Genomic DNA, 21,684 nt, shown 5'->3' with positions numbered 1-21,684 from the left:
ATTAAAATATCAGAACCAAAGTGGACTGAAACAAAACGTGAGTTCCTCAAACCAAAGGTTCCCAAACTTAAGGTTCCCAAACTAAATGTTCCCAAACCAAAGGTTCCCAAACTAAATGTTCCCAAACCGAAGGTTCCCAAACTGAAGGTTCCCAAACTAAATGTTCCCAAACCGAAGGTTCCCAAACCAAAGGTTCCCAAACCAAAGGTTCCCAAATAGAAGGTTCCCAAACAGAAAGTTCCCAAACTAAAGGTTCCCAAACAAAAGGTTCCCAAACTGAATGTTCCCAAACAGAAGTTTCCCAAACCAAAGGTTCCCAAACTGAAGGTTCCCAAACTAAATGTTCCCAAACAGAAGTTTCCTAAACAGAAAGTTCCCAAACTAAAGGTTCCCAAACAGAAGTTTCCCAAACTAAAGGTTCCCAAACAGAAGGTTCCCAAACTGAATGTTCCCAAACAGAAGTTTCCTAAACAGAAAGTTCCCAAACTAAAGGTTCCCAAACAGAAGTTTCCCAAACTGAAGGTTCCCAAACTAAATGTCCTCAAACCAAAGGTTCCCAAACTGAATGTTCCCAAACCGAAGGTTCCCAAACTGAAGGTTCCCACACACTCAGGTGTTGTGTGTTGTTCTGTGATTGGCTCAGGTTTTGGTCGCTGATCGTAAACATCGCCTGCGTTTCTCATAAATTCCTTCATTTCCCACAATCTGAATGGATGCCAGTAAATGTGTTGCTGAGCCGTCAGTCAGAGTCACGCTAACGTCTTTGTGTTTGTGCTGACCGAATCCGCTCACGGTCGGATCCAACCCGGTTGCATGTGAACTCAGTTTCCTGTGACAGAAACTCGGTATCAGGTCAGAGTCTGCAGTCCATCTGTGTTAGTCTCTACAGAGAGATGTTCGCCTGAGTATGTGGGCCTTCCAGTCCAAACGGTACCGGTGGCTGGATTCTGGCCGTCTCTACGGTGGCCTGGAGGCTGAATCCACGGTCCATCTTCAGAGGCTTGTCTGGGCGGGGCTTCATGATTTCTTCGTATCCCTTGGAGGATTCTCTCCTGTGGACCGACTGTAGGACAGAAACCAGAAAGCAGCCCAGGTGTTTTTAACTGAAGACAGAAACACTGAAGCAATAAAATGTTAAATGGTTTGTGAAACTCTTGATCTGATCCAAAGGAACCCAAAGAGCTTGAAACTAGTCAGTGATTCACACTGACGACCAATCAGAAGAGAGTCCTCTCTCCCAGGAAGTGACAGCAACAACCTGCTGCCATGTTGCAAAGAAACGGAAATACTGTAAATTATATGATATTCATTGGTTCCATAATGAGGAAGTTCATAAAAGTAAAAAAGATCCTTGATATTGAAATGTTCAGCATTATGGGACCGCTGAAATAAAAGTTTACCTGAGAATAATGATGAAGAAATCAAGTCTGGATTTATATCAACCGGAGTTTCATCCTTTCATCACTGTAAATATGATTAATATCTAAACTGAGCGTTCAGCTTGTATTGGTGCCGTTAAACATTAAATCAGTTTAAGAACTGAGGAGTTAAAACTAAACATCTCTGATCACAGAAACAAAGTTTTAATAATCTTTCCAGCTCAGATGTTTTTATTTAAAACTTCAAGTTTAAAGTCGATGCTGCAGGATTTAACAAGAAGACGTGGGATTGGATTAATCTGTGATTGTTTTCATTTATTGGATTAAAACATGTTTAAACATCTCTAATGATATAAAATCTAATAAATTTAATAATAATGATATAAATTTTTGTTTTATATCATTATTATTATTAATATGCTCCATCCCTTCCTTATCAAGCTGTCTGTTTAAAACAGATTTAAATGTAAAAATGATTTAATATGGATAAATAAAGAATATAATGAAATAAATAACCAATCACCTGTTTCAGAGCAGGATCCGGTGGAATCAGGTAGACGTGCATCTTCAGGTAGGACGTTTTGGGCTGGTAGTAAATTAATGTGTTGCAGATGATTCTTGGAGAAAAGAAAAGATTTCTCAGAGCTCCCAGCAAAGAGAAAACTGGTTCTGTTAACCCGACATGGGTCTTTGTGACCCGGGTCGCTTTCTCCAGAACATCTCCACAGTCGCCAACATGGAGGACAGCAAAGTTCTTCAGTAACTCAGGAACATCGTCTGAAACGCAGCAGAAACAGAAACTCTGTGAGAAACTTCTGGATCGGTTCTGAAAACAGAAATCATGTTTTTCATGATGTTCTCATACCGGTGCAGACCCAGTGTGGCAGCTGCACCTCCATCACCTTCCCAGTAAGGACAGAGATGTCCAGCAAAGGTCCAGCAGGCCGGTATCCTCTGCTCTCCATCCTCTCCATGTGTCCGACCCAGGAGCAGAACCGGTACCGAAAGCCCACCTTCTCCCTGCAGACCCAACGCAGACCAGAGACGCTGCATTCAAAGTGTCCCGCTGCAGACTGGAGGCTGAAACCAAACATGAAGAAGAAGTTTGAGGTGATGATGTCACAGTTTGACCTGCTGACCTCCAGGTTCTGAGGTTTTACCTGTAAGTGGGATCTTCATCCGGAGACGTCCCGTCCAGCTCAGGGTCCACTTTGGTCCAGCTGCTGGAGTCCTGCTGCACCACATCATCCCACATGTTGATCTTTCACATGTTATATAGATTAAACACAGGGTCAAAGGTGAGGACTAGAAAACACGTAGATTACCTCCACACTTCCACAATCCACAGAATCCACACTTGTTGAAGTTTCTTCTGGAAACACGTTGAAGCAGGAGAGTTAAAATCCGGGTCAATCAGAATAATTTATTATGACAGACTGGTGATCATAAACACATTAGGGTTTTTATGATTTTACACCTTGTTACTTTTGTAGAAGATCGCTGATTACATTCGCAATATTTTCTCACTTGCTCCGTAAATTGTTCTATGAATCTGCTCAGTATTTTCTTATTGTACAAGTTAAACACAAAAAGAGCAGCAACAGACAGTATAAACATGATACAGGGTCTTTCTGGGGAATCAGAAAGTATCTGTATGAGTTGGAGAGACTGAGTCCTGTGTCCTCCTGTCTCTTGCAGTTCCATGGACTCACAAAGAGCTTTTCAGCTGACCACATAGACCTGTCCTCTGAAAAAGTGCAGACCAGAACATACATACATACATACATACATACATACATACATACATCTATCTATCTATCTATCTATCTATCTATATCTATCTATCTATCTATCTATCTGTCTATCTATCTATCTATCTATCTATCTATCTATCTATCTATCTATCTATCTATCTATCTATCTATCTATCTATCTATCTATCTATCTATCTATCTATCTATCTATCTATCTATCTATCTATCTATCTATCTATCTATCTATCTACTGATATAGACATATCTATATAGATTTGTATCTATAGATTTTGAACTAAATATATAAAAATCTATAGATATAGATCTAGATCTATAGACATCTATATCACCTATAGGCCATATAGGCCACCTATATCTAGAGATATAGATATGAGATATATATATATATATATATATATATATATATATATATATATATATATATATATATATATATATATATATATATATATATATATATATATATCAGTGATGTGCGGTGAGGCTCTGACTTAATCAAAATTATAAAATCCTCTCCACGTTATTGTTCACATACAGAAATTTTGTGGATGTGGACACTGAAGGGCAAAAAGAACATACTTTCACATGCCATCTGTAGGCACACTGCCACGGTAGAATAAATCCGTTAACTCAATGAAACTTGGAAATATAGATATCATTTTAATGCCAAGCTGCACAGCAAAGTGGAAACCCATTGAATTACAACTTGAAACCACCTTTATCTTGCTCTCAGTATCGGCCAAGCTACACACAGATTTGTTGCGTGTAGCTTCACTATTTACTGTATTGCTAACCCGCTGTTTCTTACTTTGCAGACGTGGAGTCACAATGTGTGGGATCATGAGCGCCCCTGCCATGATGCAAGAAAACTGCCTGCCTCATCTTGAGACTATTCTCTGCCGTTTCTGATCACTCCGCAGCACATGAATGACGTTTCACACAGAGTTGGTGACAACAAACACTGAACATTATATAGATAAGCTAAATGATGAAAAATCAATTTACACATTAAGCTCTTTTTCACCATTTTATTGGCAACATGCAGACAGGAGAAACATGCTCTCATCGAGTGGCAGCAAACGCAGTTAGCGAGAGGTTGCGCTGTCCCAAGTGAAGTTCAGCACAAACACAAAACAAATATGCATTTATTTTGAAAACTGACGCAAAATTAAGCTGTCACGTGATAATGCGAGACATCGTTTGTTGCCAGTCATGTGATTTTCAGCAAGACGACACAAGCATCGAAGCAGGGCTGTATCTGACACACTCCCATTTTACACGGAACACGCCTCGAAACCTGGCTTCAGACGGTCCTTCACTACGATCTGTCACTCTTCAAATTGCTAAGATGCTGGGGCTTGGTCACAGAACAATCCAACATTTTGCTGCAAATAGTCAAAAGGATCGCAAGAAATGTTTTGACACAAAGAGACATAAATTTATTGCCAAAGATTGGAGAAAAAACAAACGTGAAGCTACCAGGAACTCGTCATCTTCCATTACTGTCATATTCCCAGAACTGCAACCTACCTGGAGAGCCCAGAAGTAAAATATATTCAGTACTTAGAGACATGGCCAGGGTAAGGAAAGCTGAAACGTGACAACCACTAAACAAGACACATATGTTGAAACTTGAACCTAGATATTTTATGGACTGATGAGATGGAAATGGGACAGCTGCAGTCAAGTTTTGTAGTGCAAGTACATTTACATACTGCATGTTCATGTTTATGTATTGATATGTATTAATGAATAATTTCATTTATGTACACATGTATCTTAGCTTGTAAGTAGATTTTTGTCAAAAGATTGAAATATTGGAATTGGGGCAATAAAAGTTCATATACAACTGTATGGTGTATTGATGGTTGGCAGTAAACTGGTCGCCAAGTACTTAAAAATAATTTTAAACAAAACAAATCTAATATAAGGCAGTTTATTGACTCAAAAGAACGTTATTACTTGTATTTGACATCCTCATATGTATCTCAGTGTTCCTAAACTTAAAAAGTGCCACCTGGTAGTAGTTGGCGATGGATACACAAGTGCATCCCAAACCCTAACAGATTTTCAATGTTCTATATTTCAAAAAATTTATATACTAAAGATTATATTTTATGTTCCAGGGTCCCTAAAAAAGAAAAAAAAAGTCCAAAGGTATAAAACCAAATCAAACCTTTAGCTCATTTAGAAAATTGTGTCCCCACGTGTAACCCCCTAGTCACTGGTTAAACAAAGTCCTCAAAGTGTACAGAAAACAAGTATGCGTGTGTATGTGCGCCCCAGGTATTGGATGCAGGATGTCTGCAAGATATTATCTTAGGGTACACACAGGGATCATCATGACACATACTACGTTGTGGGGACCAAAGTCTGGCCCCACTAGGGGAAATGTTTTTGGGTCAAGAGTTAGATTTAGGACTAAACTGTGAATTAAGTTTTGCTTCGGCTTAGGGTCAGGATAAGGGTAAGGTTAAGGCAGTAGAAATGAATGCAAGTCAATGAAAATCCCCACAAAGATAGCCACGAAAATGTGTGTATGAGTGTCCATATGGATGTATACATCGGTATGTATATTAAATTAGATTTGGGACAGAGTACAATGCTAGAGTAACAAAAAAATATATATGATTAGACTTATTACAGATTTAATGAGTCTCAGTGTCTTGCAGATTCTCAGCCAAATCTTTTCTGTTTATTTCAATCAGAAGATCTTTGATCATCTTCACTGACTGCTGGCCAAACGTCTCCATCATCTCATCAACGACTTCTGCTGTCTGTGTTGTGAACTCCAATCTTGGTGAAAAGTCTGATAAATTTCGCTTAACTTTTGAAAATTCCTCCTGGGTTAATTTGTCCAGAGTTTCCAGGAGTTGCTGTCTAACCGCTGCCATCATCGCCACCTGAATCATTCAGTTTATGACAGAGAAAGCTGCTTCATTCAGGGAAAATCACAAACATGGCGGCTAAGATTCATCACATTCGTAAACTGCAGCTGATTTCCTCAGAGCCAAACTATGAAATGAAATCATTGAGGTTAGAAATGATCTTTGTTTTAACCTCTTTCACCTGAAGATCATGAAATAAACTCCTGATGTCTCTTTACTCACGTTGTGGATCAGAGCAGAACGATGTGGACCTGCAGAAGGTTTCTCTGAGGAGAAAACAAGAAGAAAAGTTTCTATCTGACCATCACTTCTATGTGCAACGATGTGATCAAAACCATGCAGAGAAACATCATAACCCTGATATCAGCCACTTTGAGAAGGTTGAGATGTTTTACTCTGAAATGTTGAACCTTTAGGTCCTGAGCTTCTGGCTGACAGCTTCGCTATCAGATCGTGCTTCTTCATCTGCTTTAAAACATCCGTGGTCTTCTCCACTGACTGGTGGAAATAAGTCAGCACAAAAACCACCACAATGTATCGCACATTTATTAATTTGGTTTCCCACATCGGTATATATTCACTTTGATGGTCAATTTTATTCTGTGTAATTGTCTGAAACTTTCCAATCTCTCCTTCATCAAGCTCTTCCAGTGTTTCCAGCAGCAGTTCCGTCACAAACTCCAACTTTTCCACCTGGTGAATAAAAACTCATCATCTCTCAGGGCTGAAACAATCAGATTCTTTTCATTAGACCAGGAGTTTCTTCTTCATGTGCAGCAACCAAAAGCTGATTGAGCTCTAGAAGAAACAAACTCCTGGTGAAGATTACACTGATGAAATAAAAAGTGACATGACTCACTTTCTGGAGGAAAGCAGAGTTCAGCTCCACACAAAGTTTCTCTGAGGAGAAAAGATGAAACATTAATCAGTTTTCACAGATTCTGGTTTAAAATCATTTTATTCTGGATCAATTAGAAAACAGAGACTAACGAATCCAGCTGGAAGCTCTAATAGATGTTTGAGTTTCATCAGATGTTAAATCATCTGGTACCTTTAGATGCTGAGCTGGTCTCAGGCAGGACCAGCGCCAGATCGGTTCTGTTCAGGTCCAGTAGAACCTCCCTGATCACCTCCACAGATAGTTTACCACATTTATTAACCAGATGATCCACCACTCTGGTTCTGTTTGTATCATCCAGTTCATCCCACGAGATTAGTGGAATATTTCTCTGGAAGTTTGCGAACTGCAGCAACAGTTTTAACTCAATGAATTCAGTTTCATTTAAATCCTGCAGAGTTTCCAGAAGAACGTCTTTAACAGCTGCCATGGTCGCCACCTGGAGATTCAAGAACATTTTCAGGATGTTTCTTCTCAGAGAGGCCAGAATAATCCTAATAATTATCCTCTGCTGTCCACTGATCTGGACAATCAAGATTTACTCACTTCATGGATCAGATCAGATCGTTTCCCCAACAGCATCTCTGAGGAAAACAGATGAAATTATAACCATTAAAGATCAACAGGAAGCTCTTTTTCTCATTCAGGATCAAGTTGACTAAAGTTGGTGGCCTCTGCACAGACGATCCGTCCATCTGTCTTTCTGGTTTAACTCTGTTTCTCTCTGGGCTGCAGTAGCTGCCACTGACTGCTGTCTAACATGATGAAGCCCAACATCCTGGTTCATCATGAACTCACCTTCCTATCTGTGATCACACTGCTGATCTCACCTTGTTCAAGTTAAATCAGGATATAGACCATGTTGAGAAGCGTGTGACTGATTTCTGAATCTGCAGCTTTTACCTGTGGAGGCTGAGCTGCTGCTCATCCTCTGGACCAAATCCGTCCTCCTGATGCTCTCTAAAACATCTCTGGTCACCTTGATAGACTCTTTTCCATGAGTCTGAAGAATGGAAATCACTGATTCCTGCTGGTCTGATGTGTCCAGCTGGATTTGCTGATGACTGATGGTGGACCTGAAGTTATTAAAGGAACTCATCTTCCTTTAAATTCCATGAACTCTTCATCATTCAGATCCTTCAGTGTTTCCAACATCAGGTTAATATCATTGATCAGCTTTTCTACCTGTGAGAGTCAGAGAAAAAAATACTAAATTAAATGTTTACCTATGTGTTTCCACGTAAACATAGATAAAAAGTGCACGACATAAATCTTGATTATATGAGGGATAATTTTCTATTTCATGATCCATATTGCTCAAAAACATTTATCTGGATTTTATTTGGTTTCTTTGATCTTTTCTAAGAAAACAACATTCCCTCAAAATCTAATGCAACCAAACCTGAAACAAGCACCTGGATTTTTACATATAATTTATTTGAATGTTTAATAAATTTGTGTCTAAGATAATTTCACATCGTCTAAGTAACAGTTGACCTCTGCAGCCTTACTGACCCTCTGGTCCAGTGAAAGTCGTTCTTCTTCAACAGAAAATTTATCTGACAAGAAAAATAGAAACATTCAGATTAGCAGAAGTTTCAACATCTGGACTATAAAATTTAAACCACAAAGTTTCACAACAGCAAAAAAAACTTTTCCAACATGTTTTCAATAAATGTTTAGAACAGATAAATGTGTGGATGTGCCAAAACTTTCTCCAACTGAACAAAAACAAAACTGAAGTCATTATTTTTGGACCTAAAGAGGAACGATCTAGAGTCAATGCACAGCTTCAGTTATTACAAGTAAAAACTAGCGATCAGGCCGAAACCTGGGAGTAGTGATGGACTCGGACTTGAACCTCCAGAGCCACATAAAGACAGTAACAAAATCGGCCTTCTATCACCTGAAGAACATCTCCAGGATTAGAGGACTAATGTCTCAGCCAGATCTAGAGAAACTCATCCATGCGTTTATCTTTAGTCGCATTGATTATTGTAACAGCATCTTCTCAGGCCTGTCCAACAAATCAATCATCCAGCTGCAGTTGATCCAGAAGCTGCTGCTCCTGTTCTCACTAGAACCAGGAAGATAGAGACATAACAGCAGTTCTAAAGTCCCTCCACTGGCTCCCTGTAGCTCACAGAATAAATTTTAAAATCCTGTTGTTTATAAATCACAGAACGGTTTAGCACCACAATACATCAAAGATCTGCTGTTGTTGTATCAACCTTCCAGACTCTCAGGTTCTGGTTCTGGTTCTGCTCTGCATCCAGAACCAGAACCAAGAGAGGAGAAACAGCTTTCAGCATCTATGGACCAAAAATTTGGAACAAACTTCCAGAAAACTGTAAAACAGCAGAAACCCTGACTTCCTTTAAATCACAACTAAAAACCAGCTGATTAGAGTTTTATTTGAAATGTAATATGTATGGATTTGTATTTGTGGATATGTATGTAATTTTTTTTTCCTTTTGGGGAACGGGGCCCGACGAATACCCGTGGTTAAACGGACGGCGGAGTCCGGCGGTAACAGGCGCTTAAATTCCGTGTCAAAAAGAAAGGAAGGGAAGAAAAAACATTTGGTATTTTATTCTATGTTGCATGCCTTTGTGTTTTATGTTTATGATGTAAAGCACTTTGAAATGCCTTGTAGCTGAAATGTGCTATACAAATAAAATTTGATTGATTGATTGATTATCTTGATAACTTTCACTGATCAGAATAAGTTACATTTCCTGATCAGGTTTCCTGAAACAGATTCAGGAGGAAACTTTTCTTTCTCCTCTGTTTCACCTTTTGACAATCTCTGCACCAGATCCAAGCGGTCCATCTTGGTCAGAACGGTTCTGACGGCCTCCACACATTCTCCGCTGCTGGTCTGCAGCATCAGATCAACGACATCCTGAACATTTGCTGCTTCCAGGAGGCTGCATAGACAGTTTGAGTTCCAGGCTGTCGTCGACTAAAACTGTCAGATAAAACGGCTACAGTGGAGCATGGAGGGAGACGGGAGGAGTTCAGGAATCTGAAGGATCATTTTGTGACGTGGTGCAAATAGAAACAATCACAGGTAAATGTAGACAAGACCAAGAGAGTGTTGGTCAATTTAATGCATTAGAACCTCAGTGTTACTGTAAGGAACAATACTTAAACCAGGACAGAGGGCTTCACAAAGGAGACTAAAACTTCAATTTAATAATTTGAAAACTATTTAACAAAGCATCAAAGTTCGACCAAAATATCAGATTGGAGCCCAAAGTCAACTGACACAAACCGAACTGACCTGCAAACAAATAACAGGCTGATAACAGGCTGCAGAAAAATCTGATCCACCGTGAAAACAATGTTTCAGTTCATGGAGTCACAAAAATCACAAACTGACAATTTTGTTAACATTTTGTATGAAACATGGGGTTTTCAGTATTTACTGTGGTGAACTCGTAAATAGTGTCCCTGATCTCACTGCTCTGCAGGCTTTAGTGATCTGAAACACAATCTTCAGGTGATATTAGAAATATATTAATGTGATTTATAAGAACGACCTGTGAACTGTTTTGATAAGTATGCAGCATTTTAACAGCCTGCAGCACAAACACCTGCAGGCTCCTCCCAGGTCGAAGGTCAGTCATGGAAGCTGAATATATGTTGTAATAAATAAACTGTAATATCTGCCAAGTCTGCTCGATTATTTACTTCTAACCAGAGTGAATAAACACGTTCAGATTTGTTTCTTGTTCAGTCAGGAATCCCGTCTGGAGAAAATAAACCGAGTTCATATGAAATGCAGTTAGAGCTCAGTCCTCTGTGATCTGTACATTACATGCATTACGCATCTGCAGAGTCAAATAACTTTATTCTTAGTTTCTATTGAGATTTAATACAATAGTTTTAAATATACAGCAAAGAGTTCAAATTGTCAATGTCTTCAGTTTCACTTTCAGCAAAACTGAAAGTAATAGCAAATTCACATTTTATAACAAAACCTTTACCTTCTGTTGCTTGTTTCAGATTATTAAATAAAGTCACAGTGAATCCTTCACGTTCCTGTTTGGGGTCAAAGGACGCAGATACTGAAACTCCACGGGACCCAGCGGGAGGAAAGAAGAAATCTACCTGCTGAGAGCTACCTGAACAGATCTAACTGAACAGATCTACCTGTACAGATCTACCTGAACAGAGCTACCTGAACAGATCTACCTGAACAGAGCTACCTGAACAGAGCTACCTGAACAGATCTACCTGAACAGATCTACCTGCTGAGAGCTACCTGAACAGATCTAACTGAACAGATCTACCTGTACAGATCTACCTGAACAGATCTACCTGCTGAGAGCTACCTGAACAGATCTACCTGCTGAGAGCTACCTGAACAGATCTACCTGCTGAGAGCTACCTGAACAGATGTACCTGAACAGATCTACCTGCTGAGAGCTACCTGTACAGATCTACCTGAACAGATCTACCTGAACAGATCTACCTGCAGGTAGATCTATTTAAGTCTCTCTATGCTGTAAACCAGCCTGTTTGTTAGCTCCACTGTAACATACTGTGATGAGTCACAGATTAATTGAATATGAAAATATATTTTTCATTCTATTTTCTTTTGTCTTTATTATATTTAATAATTTGCTTTCATGTTGAAATTGTTTTCAAAAACCAACATGCTTGATCATTTTTTAATAATCATAATGATGCCAATATTCACCAAAACAATAACAATGAAACACATCAGCAGCTTAACAATGAATCAGTTCTGCTGGTTTAAAGGATCTTTTGTTTTGATATTTTAATATTATGTCACTTTGTTTGTTTGCAATGATCCAGTTTTAGCCTCTAAAGTCTGAATCTGTCTTTAGATTTTGTGATTTTATACCAAGCTGCTCTGAAAAAACATTTCTTTAGTTGTGGCAGAATGTGATTGGCTGTTCAAATCCTGGACAGGAAGTCGGTCAGAACTTCAGTCTGGACCCGACCGACACCTTTCATCACGGTTCCACTTTAACAACCTGGTTTTGATGAAAACATGTCACAAACTATAACAATAATGATTACAATAATAATGTTATTGTCACCAAAGGAAACTCAATGAGTTGAAGTTTATAAATCATCTCCAATATTTGGTTTCATTAAAATGCTTCATTTAATGTGACATAAAAACAAAAAGATGCAGCCGACCTCAGTTATATCAGCTGATGAAAACTTTAAAAATGGTGAAATGTTTCAGTTTCTACTCAGTAAAAAGTAACGCCATGCCAGCAGGAACCAGAACCCCCTGGGCCACCCTTAGGTCCGGCCCTGGTTCCTCCTCAACATTTCCTCTGGAGGTCGGTGATCAGGTGTGGCTCTTTCTCCTGAAGGATGGAGAGGAAAATGTCTTTGCATTCGTCGGCAGCTCTGAGGCAGGAGAAGATTTCCCTCAGCTGAGCCTCAGAGGTCGGCAGAGATCGGATCCTGTCGTAGGTTTCCTCCATCAGAACTTTGTTCTGTAAAAGTCCATCTAAGACGGGTTCTACGTTCCTCACTCTCTGGATCAGTGTCTCTCTGTGTTTGTCCACAAAATGTTCCTCTGATGAAAAACAGAAAAAGACTAAAAAAAAACTGATTTCTGTACGTTAGACAGCCTGAATGTAAATGCAAGTTGTTAATTTATTAATATAGAAAACTGTCAGTTTTGTTTAATATTCACATGCAGAACGATGGTTTCTATGATTTCATACCTTCTTTCTTCACAGTAACAGTTTCTGTTGAACATCCTCCACCTGACAGACAAAAACACAGAAATATTGATGATAAATTGAGTTATGATGAAGATACAGCCAGTAGTTTCCTTTCGTAACATCAAGGTGACGCAGGTCAAACTGGACTCTGTTTGTTTCCAACTAGTTCAGATGATCATTGATTAATATCTTCATAAAATGTCATTTTAATCATAAAAATCCTTCAGTGCAGATTTTTTGTAAATAAATGAAGCATCTCACCTCCAGTGGAACCAGATTTAGGATGATCATCTAAGAAATAAAGAACAGAAACAATCTCAATGTGAAACATGAATTATTAAGCTGAGGCAACGAGCTGAATGAAGTTCAGGCTGAAAGTTTCCAGAAGTCATAATTATGACATAAACTGACCTTTCCTAATCTCACAGAACCAAACTTTCTCTGAATGAGTCTGCAGCAGCTCCAGGTTGAAGTTTTCGTCTGGACTCTCAATAAAAACCTCGTAGAAGTTTGGATCCTGGCTGTCGGGCCTCAGAGTGATTTCCTGTGAAGCAACAAGTCACTTTGACTCTGAGGTCAAAACGGTTCAGGGAATAAAATCAACCTGCAGATTAAGGATTATGACACCAGATTCACTCTGGGATTAAAATATCAGAACCAAAGTGGACTGAAACAAAACGTGAGTTCCTCAAACCAAAGGTTCCCAAACTTAAGGTTCCCAAACTAAATGTTCCCAAACCAAAGGTTCCCAAACTAAATGTTCCCAAACCGAAGGTTCCCAAACTGAAGGTTCCCAAACTAAATGTTCCCAAACCGAAGGTTCCCAAACCAAAGGTTCCCAAACCAAAGGTTCCCAAATAGAAGGTTCCCAACAGAAAGTTCCCAAACTAAAGATTCCCAAACAAAAGGTTCCCAAACTGAATGTTCCCAAACAGAAGTTTCCCAAACCAAAGGTTCCCAAACTGAAGGTTCCCAAACTAAATGTTCAAACAGAAGTTTCCTAAACAGAAAGTTCCCAAACTAAAGGTTCCCAAACAGAAGTTTCCCAAACTAAAGGTTCCCAAACAGAAGGTTCCCAAACTGAATGTTCCCAAACAGAAGTTTCCTAAACAGAAAGTTCCCAAACTAAAGGTTCCCAAACAGAAGTTTCCCAAACTGAAGGTTCCCAAACTAAATGTCCTCAAACCAAAGGTTCCCAAACTGAATGTTCCCAAACAAAAGGTTCCCAAACTGAAGGTTCCCACACTCAGGTTGTGTGTTGTTCTGTGATTGGCTCAGGTTTTGGTCGCTGTGATCGTAAACATCGCCTGCGTTTCTCATAAATTCCTTCATTTCCCACAATCTGAATGGATGCCAGTAAATGTGTTGCTGAGCCGTCAGTCAGAGTCACGCTAACGTCTTTGTGTTTGTGCTGACCGGATCCGCTCACGGTCGGATCCAACCCGGTTGCATGTGAAACTCAGTTTCCTGTGACAGAAACTCGGTATCAGGTCAGAGTCTGCAGTCCATCTGTGTTAGTCTCTACAGAGAGATGTTCGCCTGAGTATGTGGGCCTTCCAGTCCAAACGGTACCGGTGGCTGGATTCTGGCCGTCTCTACGGTGGCCTGGAGGCTGAATCCACGGTCCATCTTCAGAGGCTTGTCTGGGCGGGGCTTCATGATTTCTTCGTATCCCTTGGAGGATTCTCTCCTGTGGACCGACTGTAGGACAGAAACCAGAAAGCAGCCCAGGTGTTTTAACTGAAGACAGAAACACTGAAGCAATAAAATGTTAAATGGTTTGTGAAACTCTTGATCTGATCCAAAGGAACCCAAAGAGCTTGAAACTAGTCAGTGATTCACACTGACGACCAATCAGAAGAGAGTCCTCTCTCCCAGGAAGTGACAGCAACAACCTGCTGCCATGTTGCAAAGAAACGGAAATACTGTAAATTATGATATTCATTGGTTCCATAATGAGGAAGTTCATAAAAGTAAAAAAGATCCTTGATATTGAAATGTTCAGCATTATGGGACCGCTGAAATAAAAGTTCACCTGAGAATAATGATGAAGAAATCAAGTCTGGATTTATATCAACCGGAGTTTCACCCTTTCATCACTGTAATATGATTAATATCTAAACTGAGCGTTCAGCTTGTATTGGTGCCGTTAAACATTAAATCAGTTTAAGAACTGAGGAGTTAAAACTAAACATCTCTGATCACAGAAACAAAGTTTTAATAATCTTTCCAGCTCAGATGTTTTTATTTAAAACTTCAAGTTTAAAGTCGATGCTGCAGGATTTAACAAGAAGACGTGGGATTGGATTAATCTGTGATTGTTTTCATTTATTGGATTAAAACATGTTTAAACATCTCTAATGATATAAAATCTAATAAATTTAATAATAATGATATAAATTTTGTTTTATATCATTATTATTAATATGCTCCATCCCTTCCTTATCAAGCTGTCTGTTTAAAACAGATTTAAATGTAAAAATGATTTAATATGGATAAATAAAGAATATAATGAAATAAATAACCAATCACCTGTTTCAGAGCAGGATCCGGTGGAATCAGGTAGACGTGCATCTTCAGGTAGGACGTTTTGGGCTGGTAGTAAATTAATGTGTTGCAGATGATTCTTGGAGAAAAGAAAAGATTTCTCAGAGCTCCCAGCAAAGAGAAAACTGGTTCTGTTAACCCGACATGGGTCTTTGTGACCCGGGTCGCTTTCTCCAGAACATCTCCACAGTCGCCAACATGGAGGACAGCAAAGTTCTTCAGTAACTCAGGAACATCGTCTGAAACGCAGCAGAAACAGAAACTCTGTGAGAAACTTCTGGATCGGTTCTGAAAACAGAAATCATGTTTTTCATGTTCTCATACCGGTGCAGACCCAGTGTGGCAGCTGCACCTCCATCACCTTCCCAGTAAGGACAGAGATGTCCAGCAAAGGTCCAGCAGGCCGGTATCCTCTGCTCTCCATCCTCTCCATGTGTCCGACCCAGGAGCAGAACCGGTACCGAAAGCCCACCTTCTCCCTGCAGACCCAACGCAGACCAGAGACGCTGCATTCAAAGTGTCCCGCTGCAGACTGGAGGCTGAAACCAAACATGAAGAAGAAGTTTGAGGTGATGATGTCACAGTTTGACCTGCTGACCTCCAGGTTCTGAGGTTTTACCTGTAAGTGGGATCTTCATCCGGAGACGTCCCGTCCAGCTCAGGGTCCACTTTGGTCCAGCTGCTGGAGTCCTGCTGCACCACATCATCCCACATGTTGATCTTTCACATGTTATATAGATTAAACACAGGGTCAAAGGTGAGGACTAGAAAACACGTAGATTACCTCCACACTTCCACAATCCACAGAATCCACACTTGTTGAAGTTTCTGGAAACACGTTGAAGCAGGAGAGTTAAAATCCTGAACCGGACCAGAACATTCACAATTCTCATTTTATACAGTTATTAAATGTTATCGTTCTGGGTTTCCCATCAAGCAGAACCTTCATCATCAGTTCCTCTGCCTTCTGGATCTGTTGTTGTGGTGTACCACATGGCTCAACGCCCGGCTCCCTATCAAAGCTCTGCAGGTGAAACGAGCCGACAAGTTCAGACACCCTGAACCAGCACCAGGTTTAATCCAGAACTAATCTGCTGATAAATCACAGCTCTGTGGTTTCTCTCCCTGTAATCTGTCCACATCTTGGTTTCTGACCACGACAGAAATCCTCACCAGGCTGGAAGAAGAGATTAAATAATTTGGTTTCTGGTCTTTACTTTATTAGAACTGGATCTTCTCCAGGTATGAAAAATGGTTTCATACGAACCAAATATCATTTTCACACATCCGGGTAATGGATGATATGATGTAATGATGTAAAGATGTAACGATGTCATGATGTAACGATGTCATGATGTAATGATGTAAGGATGTCATGATGTAACGATGTAAGGATGTCATGATGTCATGATGTAATGATGTAATGATGTAAAGATGTAATGATGTCATGATGTAATGATGTAAGGATGTCATGATGTAATGATGTAACGATGTCATGATGTAATGATGTCATGATGTAATGATGTAATGATGTTATGATGTGATGATGTAACGATGTAATGATGTAATGATGTCATGATGTAATGATGTAACGATGTCATGATGTAATGATGTAATGATGTCATGATGTCATGATGTAATGATGTAAGATGTCATGATGTAACGATGTAATGATGTAACGATGTCATGATGTAACGATGTCATGATGTAACGATGTCATGATGTAATGATGTAATGATGTAACGATGTCATGATGTAACGATGTAATGATGTAATGGCCTCTTTAGTTTGTTTTCCAGATCAGCAAAATCTGTTCAGAAACAAAACAACTGATTTGATCAATGGGACATAAAATTTTATAGAAAATGGGATTTTATATCAATGCCAAGTAGTTTTTACAGTATTACTGTATGATTAGATCAAGGACAATAATTAGTTTACATTTTAAAAACGTTTCTCCAACCTGCAGCAGCTTTTGGTCAAAGTTATGAGGCAGAACCCAGCAGAACCCAGCAGAACCCAGGACACCCAGCAGAACCCAGAAGAACCCAGGAGATCCAGCAGAACCCAGCAGAATTCAGGAGACCCAGCAGAACCCAGGAGACCCAGCAGAACCTGGCAGAACCCAGGAGACCCAGAAGAACCCAGCAGAACCCAGAAGAACCCAGCAGAACCCAGGAGAACCAAGGAGACCCAGCAGAACCCAGAAGAACCCAGGAGACCCAGAAGAACCCAACAGAACCCAGGACACCCAGCAGAACCCAGGAGACCCAGCAGAACCCAGGAGACCCAGCAGAACCCAGCAGAACCCAGGAGACCCAGCAGAACCCAGGAGACCCAGCAGAACCCAGCAGAACCCAGAAGAACCCAGCAGAACCCAGCAGAACCCAGCAGAACCCAGAGAACCAGGAGACCCAGCAGAACCCAGGAGACCCAGCAGAACCTGGCAGAACCCAGGAGACCCAGCAGAACCCAGGAGACCCAGCAGAACCCAGGAGACCCAGCAGAACCCAGGAGACCCAGCAGAACCTGGCAGAACCCAGGAGACCCAGCAGAACCCAGGAGACCCAGCAGAACCCAGCAGAACCCAGGAGACCCAGCAGAACCCAGGAGACCCAGCAGAACCCAGGAGACCCAGCAGAACCCAGCAGAACCCAGAAGTACCCAGAAGAACCCAGGAGACCCAGCAGAACCCAGGAGACCCAGCAGAACCCAGCAGAACCCAGGAGACCCAGAAGAACCCAGGAGACCCAGCAGAACCCAGGAGACCCAGCAGAACCCAGGAGACCCAGCAGAACCCAGAAGAACCCAGGAGACCCAGCAGAACCCAGAAGAACCCAGGAGACCCAGCAGAACCCAGGAGACCCAGCAGAACCCAGCAGAACCAGGAGACCCAGCAGAACCCAGCAGAACCCAGAAGAACCCAGCAGAACCCAGGAGAACCCAGGAGACCCAGCAGAACCCAGAAGAACCCAGGAGACCCAGAAGAACCCAACAGAACCCAGGAGACCCAGCAGAACCCAGGAGACCCAGCAGAACCCAGGAGACCCAGCAGAACCCAGCAGAACCCAGAAGAACCCAGCAGAACCCAGGAGACCCAGCAGAACCCAGGAGACCCAGCAGAACCAGCAGAACCCAGAAGAACCCAGTAGAACCCAGAAGTACCCAGAAGAACCCAGGAGACCCAGCAGAACCCAGGAGACCCAGCAGAACCCAGCAGAACCCAGGAGACCCAGCAGAACCCAGCAGAACCCAGAAGTACCCAGAAGAACCCAGGAGACCCAGCAGAACCCAGGAGACCCAGCAGAACCCAGGAGACCCAGCAGAACCCAGCAGAACCCAGGAGACCCAGCAGAACCCAGCAGAACCCAGAAGAACCCAGCAGAACCCAGGAGACCCAGCAGAACCCAGGAGACCCAGCAGAACCCAGCAGAACCCAGAAGAACCAGAAGAACCCAGAAGTACCCAGAAAACCCAGGAGACCGAGCAGAACCCAGGAGACCCAGCAGAACCCAGCAGAACCCAGGAGACCCAGCAGAACCCAGCAGAACCCAGAAGTACCCAGAAGAACCCAGGAGAACCCAGAAGTACCCAGAAGAACCCAGGAGACCCAGCAGAACCCAGGAGACCCAGCAGAACCCAGAAAACCCAGCAGAACCCAGGAGACCCAGCAGAACCCAGCAGAACCCAGGAGACCCAGCAGAACCCAGCAGAACCCAGAAGAACCCAGGAGACCCAGCAGAACCCAGCAGAACCCAGAAGAACCCGGCGTCGGTCACCTTTCATCCCGGCTCGGCTCCTTGGCAGCATCTGCAGCAGATCGGTTCTGTTCATGTCCCTGAAGATGCTCCTGGTTCTCTCCACCGACCCGGCTCCCTCCTCCTCCACCATCACCCTCACCAGGTCGGTTCTGTTCTGGATCTCTGCCGGACTCCAGGTTCTGGTGTGAGGGAACTGGTCTGGGCCGGCCGTCGGCTGCAGGAAGCGTTTAAACTCCTGGAACTCGTTCGGGTTCAGCCGGTCGACGGTTTCCAGGAGGAGATTCTTCACAGCCGCCATCGTTGCCACCTGGAACGTTCAGGATGATATCAGGCCCAGTCCGGTCCAGCAGAACCTGAGCCACCTGGTAACTATGCACTAATAAATCAATGCTTTTTCACAGAAACTAATGACTGAATGTATTAATATTAATGTCATTGCTTTTCCCAGCTGAGATCCTTTCAGTGTATTTTTTATGCATCATCGTTTATTTCAACATGAAGTTTTAGAATCAACACTAAAAGTTAATTGTTTGTTAAAATGTTGACACAACAACTTAGGAATAAACCAGAAGAAAAAACTAAAGAATAACATAAAGTAACTGGAGCTGCTGAGTCCAAAGGAGACAGGAAGAGGTCATGGGGTCCTCAGTTCTGATGCCCCCAATAATGCCTGATGGTTTTTTACATTCTATTCATGTCTGATGGTGTTGACAAAAACTTGGGACACATTTCAATGGAGTTCAAAAATATATGAAAATGATTTTTAATTGTTTATTTATGGATATTTTATAATCATTTATTGAATATTTATACTTAGTTGTCATGATATTTTATCTTACTATTCATTTATTTGTTTTATGCTATTAGAATGTATTGAGTTTTGCTCCAGGACAAGAGATTTTAAAGGCACCGTCCACCTGCTGCAATGTTTAAAATAAAAAACATTCATCAACCACCAGGAAAACATGCAGGTTAGTTTAGTCCCATATTTGAATAAATTACTTTTCTGAATATTTTATTCAAATTTTGTTCTTTGTCCAAAGGACCTGCTTTGTCCCTGTCCTCAAGAATCACTGAAATGATAAAACTAATTTAAGGAAAATCACAGGACAACCTGTAGTTTGTCCCCTGAAGTAAAATGTCAAGAAAAGGCAGAACAGCAGGAGGTCCAGCAGGTTCTGCCATGTTACACTGTAAAACAACAACCGGACTCATTTCAGGTTTAACTTCAATATCAGCAGATCAGAATGAGAAATATAAAAATAACCTGTCCAATAGTGGATAAAACAATGAATAACTAAAAGCAATAAACTGTCAGATATCGTTCAGTAAAATAGCAGGTTGAAAATGGGTAGCAGGAAAAACACAAGATGACATGGAAACCTTCCATAAGTGCAACACATTAAGCATTTAATCTACCAACTAAACACCAGCTGTATGCTTAGTTTGTGAATTAAATACTTAGAAAGGAAGCTAAATAATTAGTTTAACTATTATATTTGGTTCCCAAGTAGATGTTTAATTTGAAGTTAATTATTAGCCAAACAAATATTCAACTTGCATGCTAAATATTTACCTACAAATTTAATATTTTGTTAAATAAGTTAAGTAAATGTTTATATTCAAAACTAAGCATTTTATTTTCAAATGTTTATTTTACAAACTAAATGTTTAGTTCATACTTAAATAGTTAGCTAACTAATAAAATATTTAGTTGTATAAAATATTTATTTTGGAGCTAAATTTCTTTAGTAAACTAAATATTTAGCTTTCAAATAAAACATTTCAAAATGAACATTTATCTTGTGAATTAAATGATAAATTTGGATCTCTGATCTGGATTGTTTCTCACCTTCTGGATCGGAGCGGATTTCCATTTTCCCACAACAGATTTCTCTAACGGATGAAGAGGAAAAACATTAATGTCATTAAATCTCGACTGTAACGTGATGGAGTGTTATTATTGTACTTTATTGTCTCACTTTCTGTGGATTTGATCAGAGCGAACTCCAGATCGGGCCTCCGCATTCTGGACAGCAGCTCCTGCATCTTGTCCACCGGACGCTGGCTGAACGTCTGCACCAGCAGCAGCACGGTTCCTGCAGGTCTGCATTCATGGCCAGCAGCCTCCAATAGATGCTTAAATAAGGACAGTCATCCAAATCCCAGCTCAGGGTGTTTCTGATATCTTTTACATCCTGCAGGTCAGATCATCAAACTCTTCCAGCAGCATCTTTATGACAGACTCCATCTGTTTTACCTGATGAAACATTTCAGGCCTCAGATCAGGAAGAGATGGAACCACAACAGGCTGACAGCCAGTCAGATCAGGTTAGACTCACTTTCTGCTTCAGTTCAGGCCAAAAATCCATCAATGAAAGTTTCCCTGCAGATCACAGATCCAGGCATTTAGGCCTCAAATTTAAACATTTGTAGCCTAAAAGTTTATATTTAGATTGTAGAGGAAATGAAAGATATAACTTCTGTTTTTAAATTCAATATGCTGGAGCTCAATAAGTTGAGCTTTTGAAACTAAAAACATTGCAAAAATAAAGACTTCTGTAGAAACTACTGAGTTAGGATTATTAAATTGCTCCAAAATAAATATTTAATATGCAACTAAATATTTACCTGACTTGTTAAATATTTATTAGTTAGCCAACTATTAAAGTATGAACTAAATATTTAGTTTGTAAAATAAACATTTGAATATTAA

General features: G+C 40.7%; 3 protein-coding genes across 3 annotated transcripts in view; all 3 read right to left on the bottom strand.

Annotated features, from left to right (window-relative positions):
- Nucleotides 1-561: 561 nt before the first annotated feature.
- LOC129353551 (uncharacterized) lies at nucleotides 562-11,070 on the bottom strand. Its single transcript, XM_055022905.1, has 14 exons — nucleotides 10,933-11,070; nucleotides 8,456-8,499; nucleotides 7,844-8,125; nucleotides 7,487-7,524; nucleotides 7,094-7,379; nucleotides 6,902-6,942; nucleotides 6,453-6,735; nucleotides 6,265-6,308; nucleotides 5,815-6,057; nucleotides 2,705-2,752; nucleotides 2,540-2,613; nucleotides 2,245-2,459; nucleotides 1,903-2,156; nucleotides 562-1,063 (listed from the first exon to the last, which is right to left on the bottom strand). The coding sequence occupies exons 3-14, from the start codon at nucleotides 8,037-8,039 to the stop codon at nucleotides 884-886; spliced, it is 1,902 nt and encodes a 633-aa protein (XP_054878880.1). The 5' UTR covers nucleotides 8,040-8,125; nucleotides 8,456-8,499; nucleotides 10,933-11,070; the 3' UTR covers nucleotides 562-883.
- A 1,179-nt stretch (nucleotides 11,071-12,249) lies between these two features.
- On the bottom strand, nucleotides 12,250-21,388 carry LOC129353539 (NACHT, LRR and PYD domains-containing protein 1b allele 5-like). Its single transcript, XM_055022893.1, has 11 exons — nucleotides 20,951-21,388; nucleotides 20,821-20,864; nucleotides 18,987-19,275; nucleotides 15,992-16,035; nucleotides 15,827-15,900; nucleotides 15,532-15,746; nucleotides 15,193-15,446; nucleotides 13,072-13,204; nucleotides 12,922-12,951; nucleotides 12,661-12,702; nucleotides 12,250-12,509 (listed from the first exon to the last, which is right to left on the bottom strand). Exons 1-11 carry the CDS (start codon nucleotides 21,015-21,017, stop codon nucleotides 12,250-12,252), a joined length of 1,452 nt encoding a protein of 483 aa, XP_054878868.1. The 5' UTR covers nucleotides 21,018-21,388.
- LOC129353538 (uncharacterized) overlaps nucleotides 21,160-21,684 on the bottom strand; it is a 5,162-nt gene continuing 4,637 nt past the window's right edge. Inside the window, exons 5-6 of the mRNA XM_055022892.1 lie at nucleotides 21,311-21,354; nucleotides 21,160-21,228 (exon numbers count right to left, since the gene is read on the bottom strand). Of these exons, the coding sequence (XP_054878867.1) occupies nucleotides 21,160-21,228; nucleotides 21,311-21,354 (113 nt within the window). The remainder of the gene's footprint in view (nucleotides 21,229-21,310; nucleotides 21,355-21,684) is intronic.

Source organism: Poeciliopsis prolifica, unplaced genomic scaffold, assembly GCF_027474105.1.
Source record: "Poeciliopsis prolifica strain line A6 unplaced genomic scaffold, Auburn_PproV2 SCAFFOLD092, whole genome shotgun sequence".
Lineage (NCBI taxonomy): Eukaryota > Metazoa > Chordata > Actinopteri > Cyprinodontiformes > Poeciliidae > Poeciliopsis > Poeciliopsis prolifica.
This window is presented reverse-complemented; position numbering and strand designations above follow the sequence as displayed.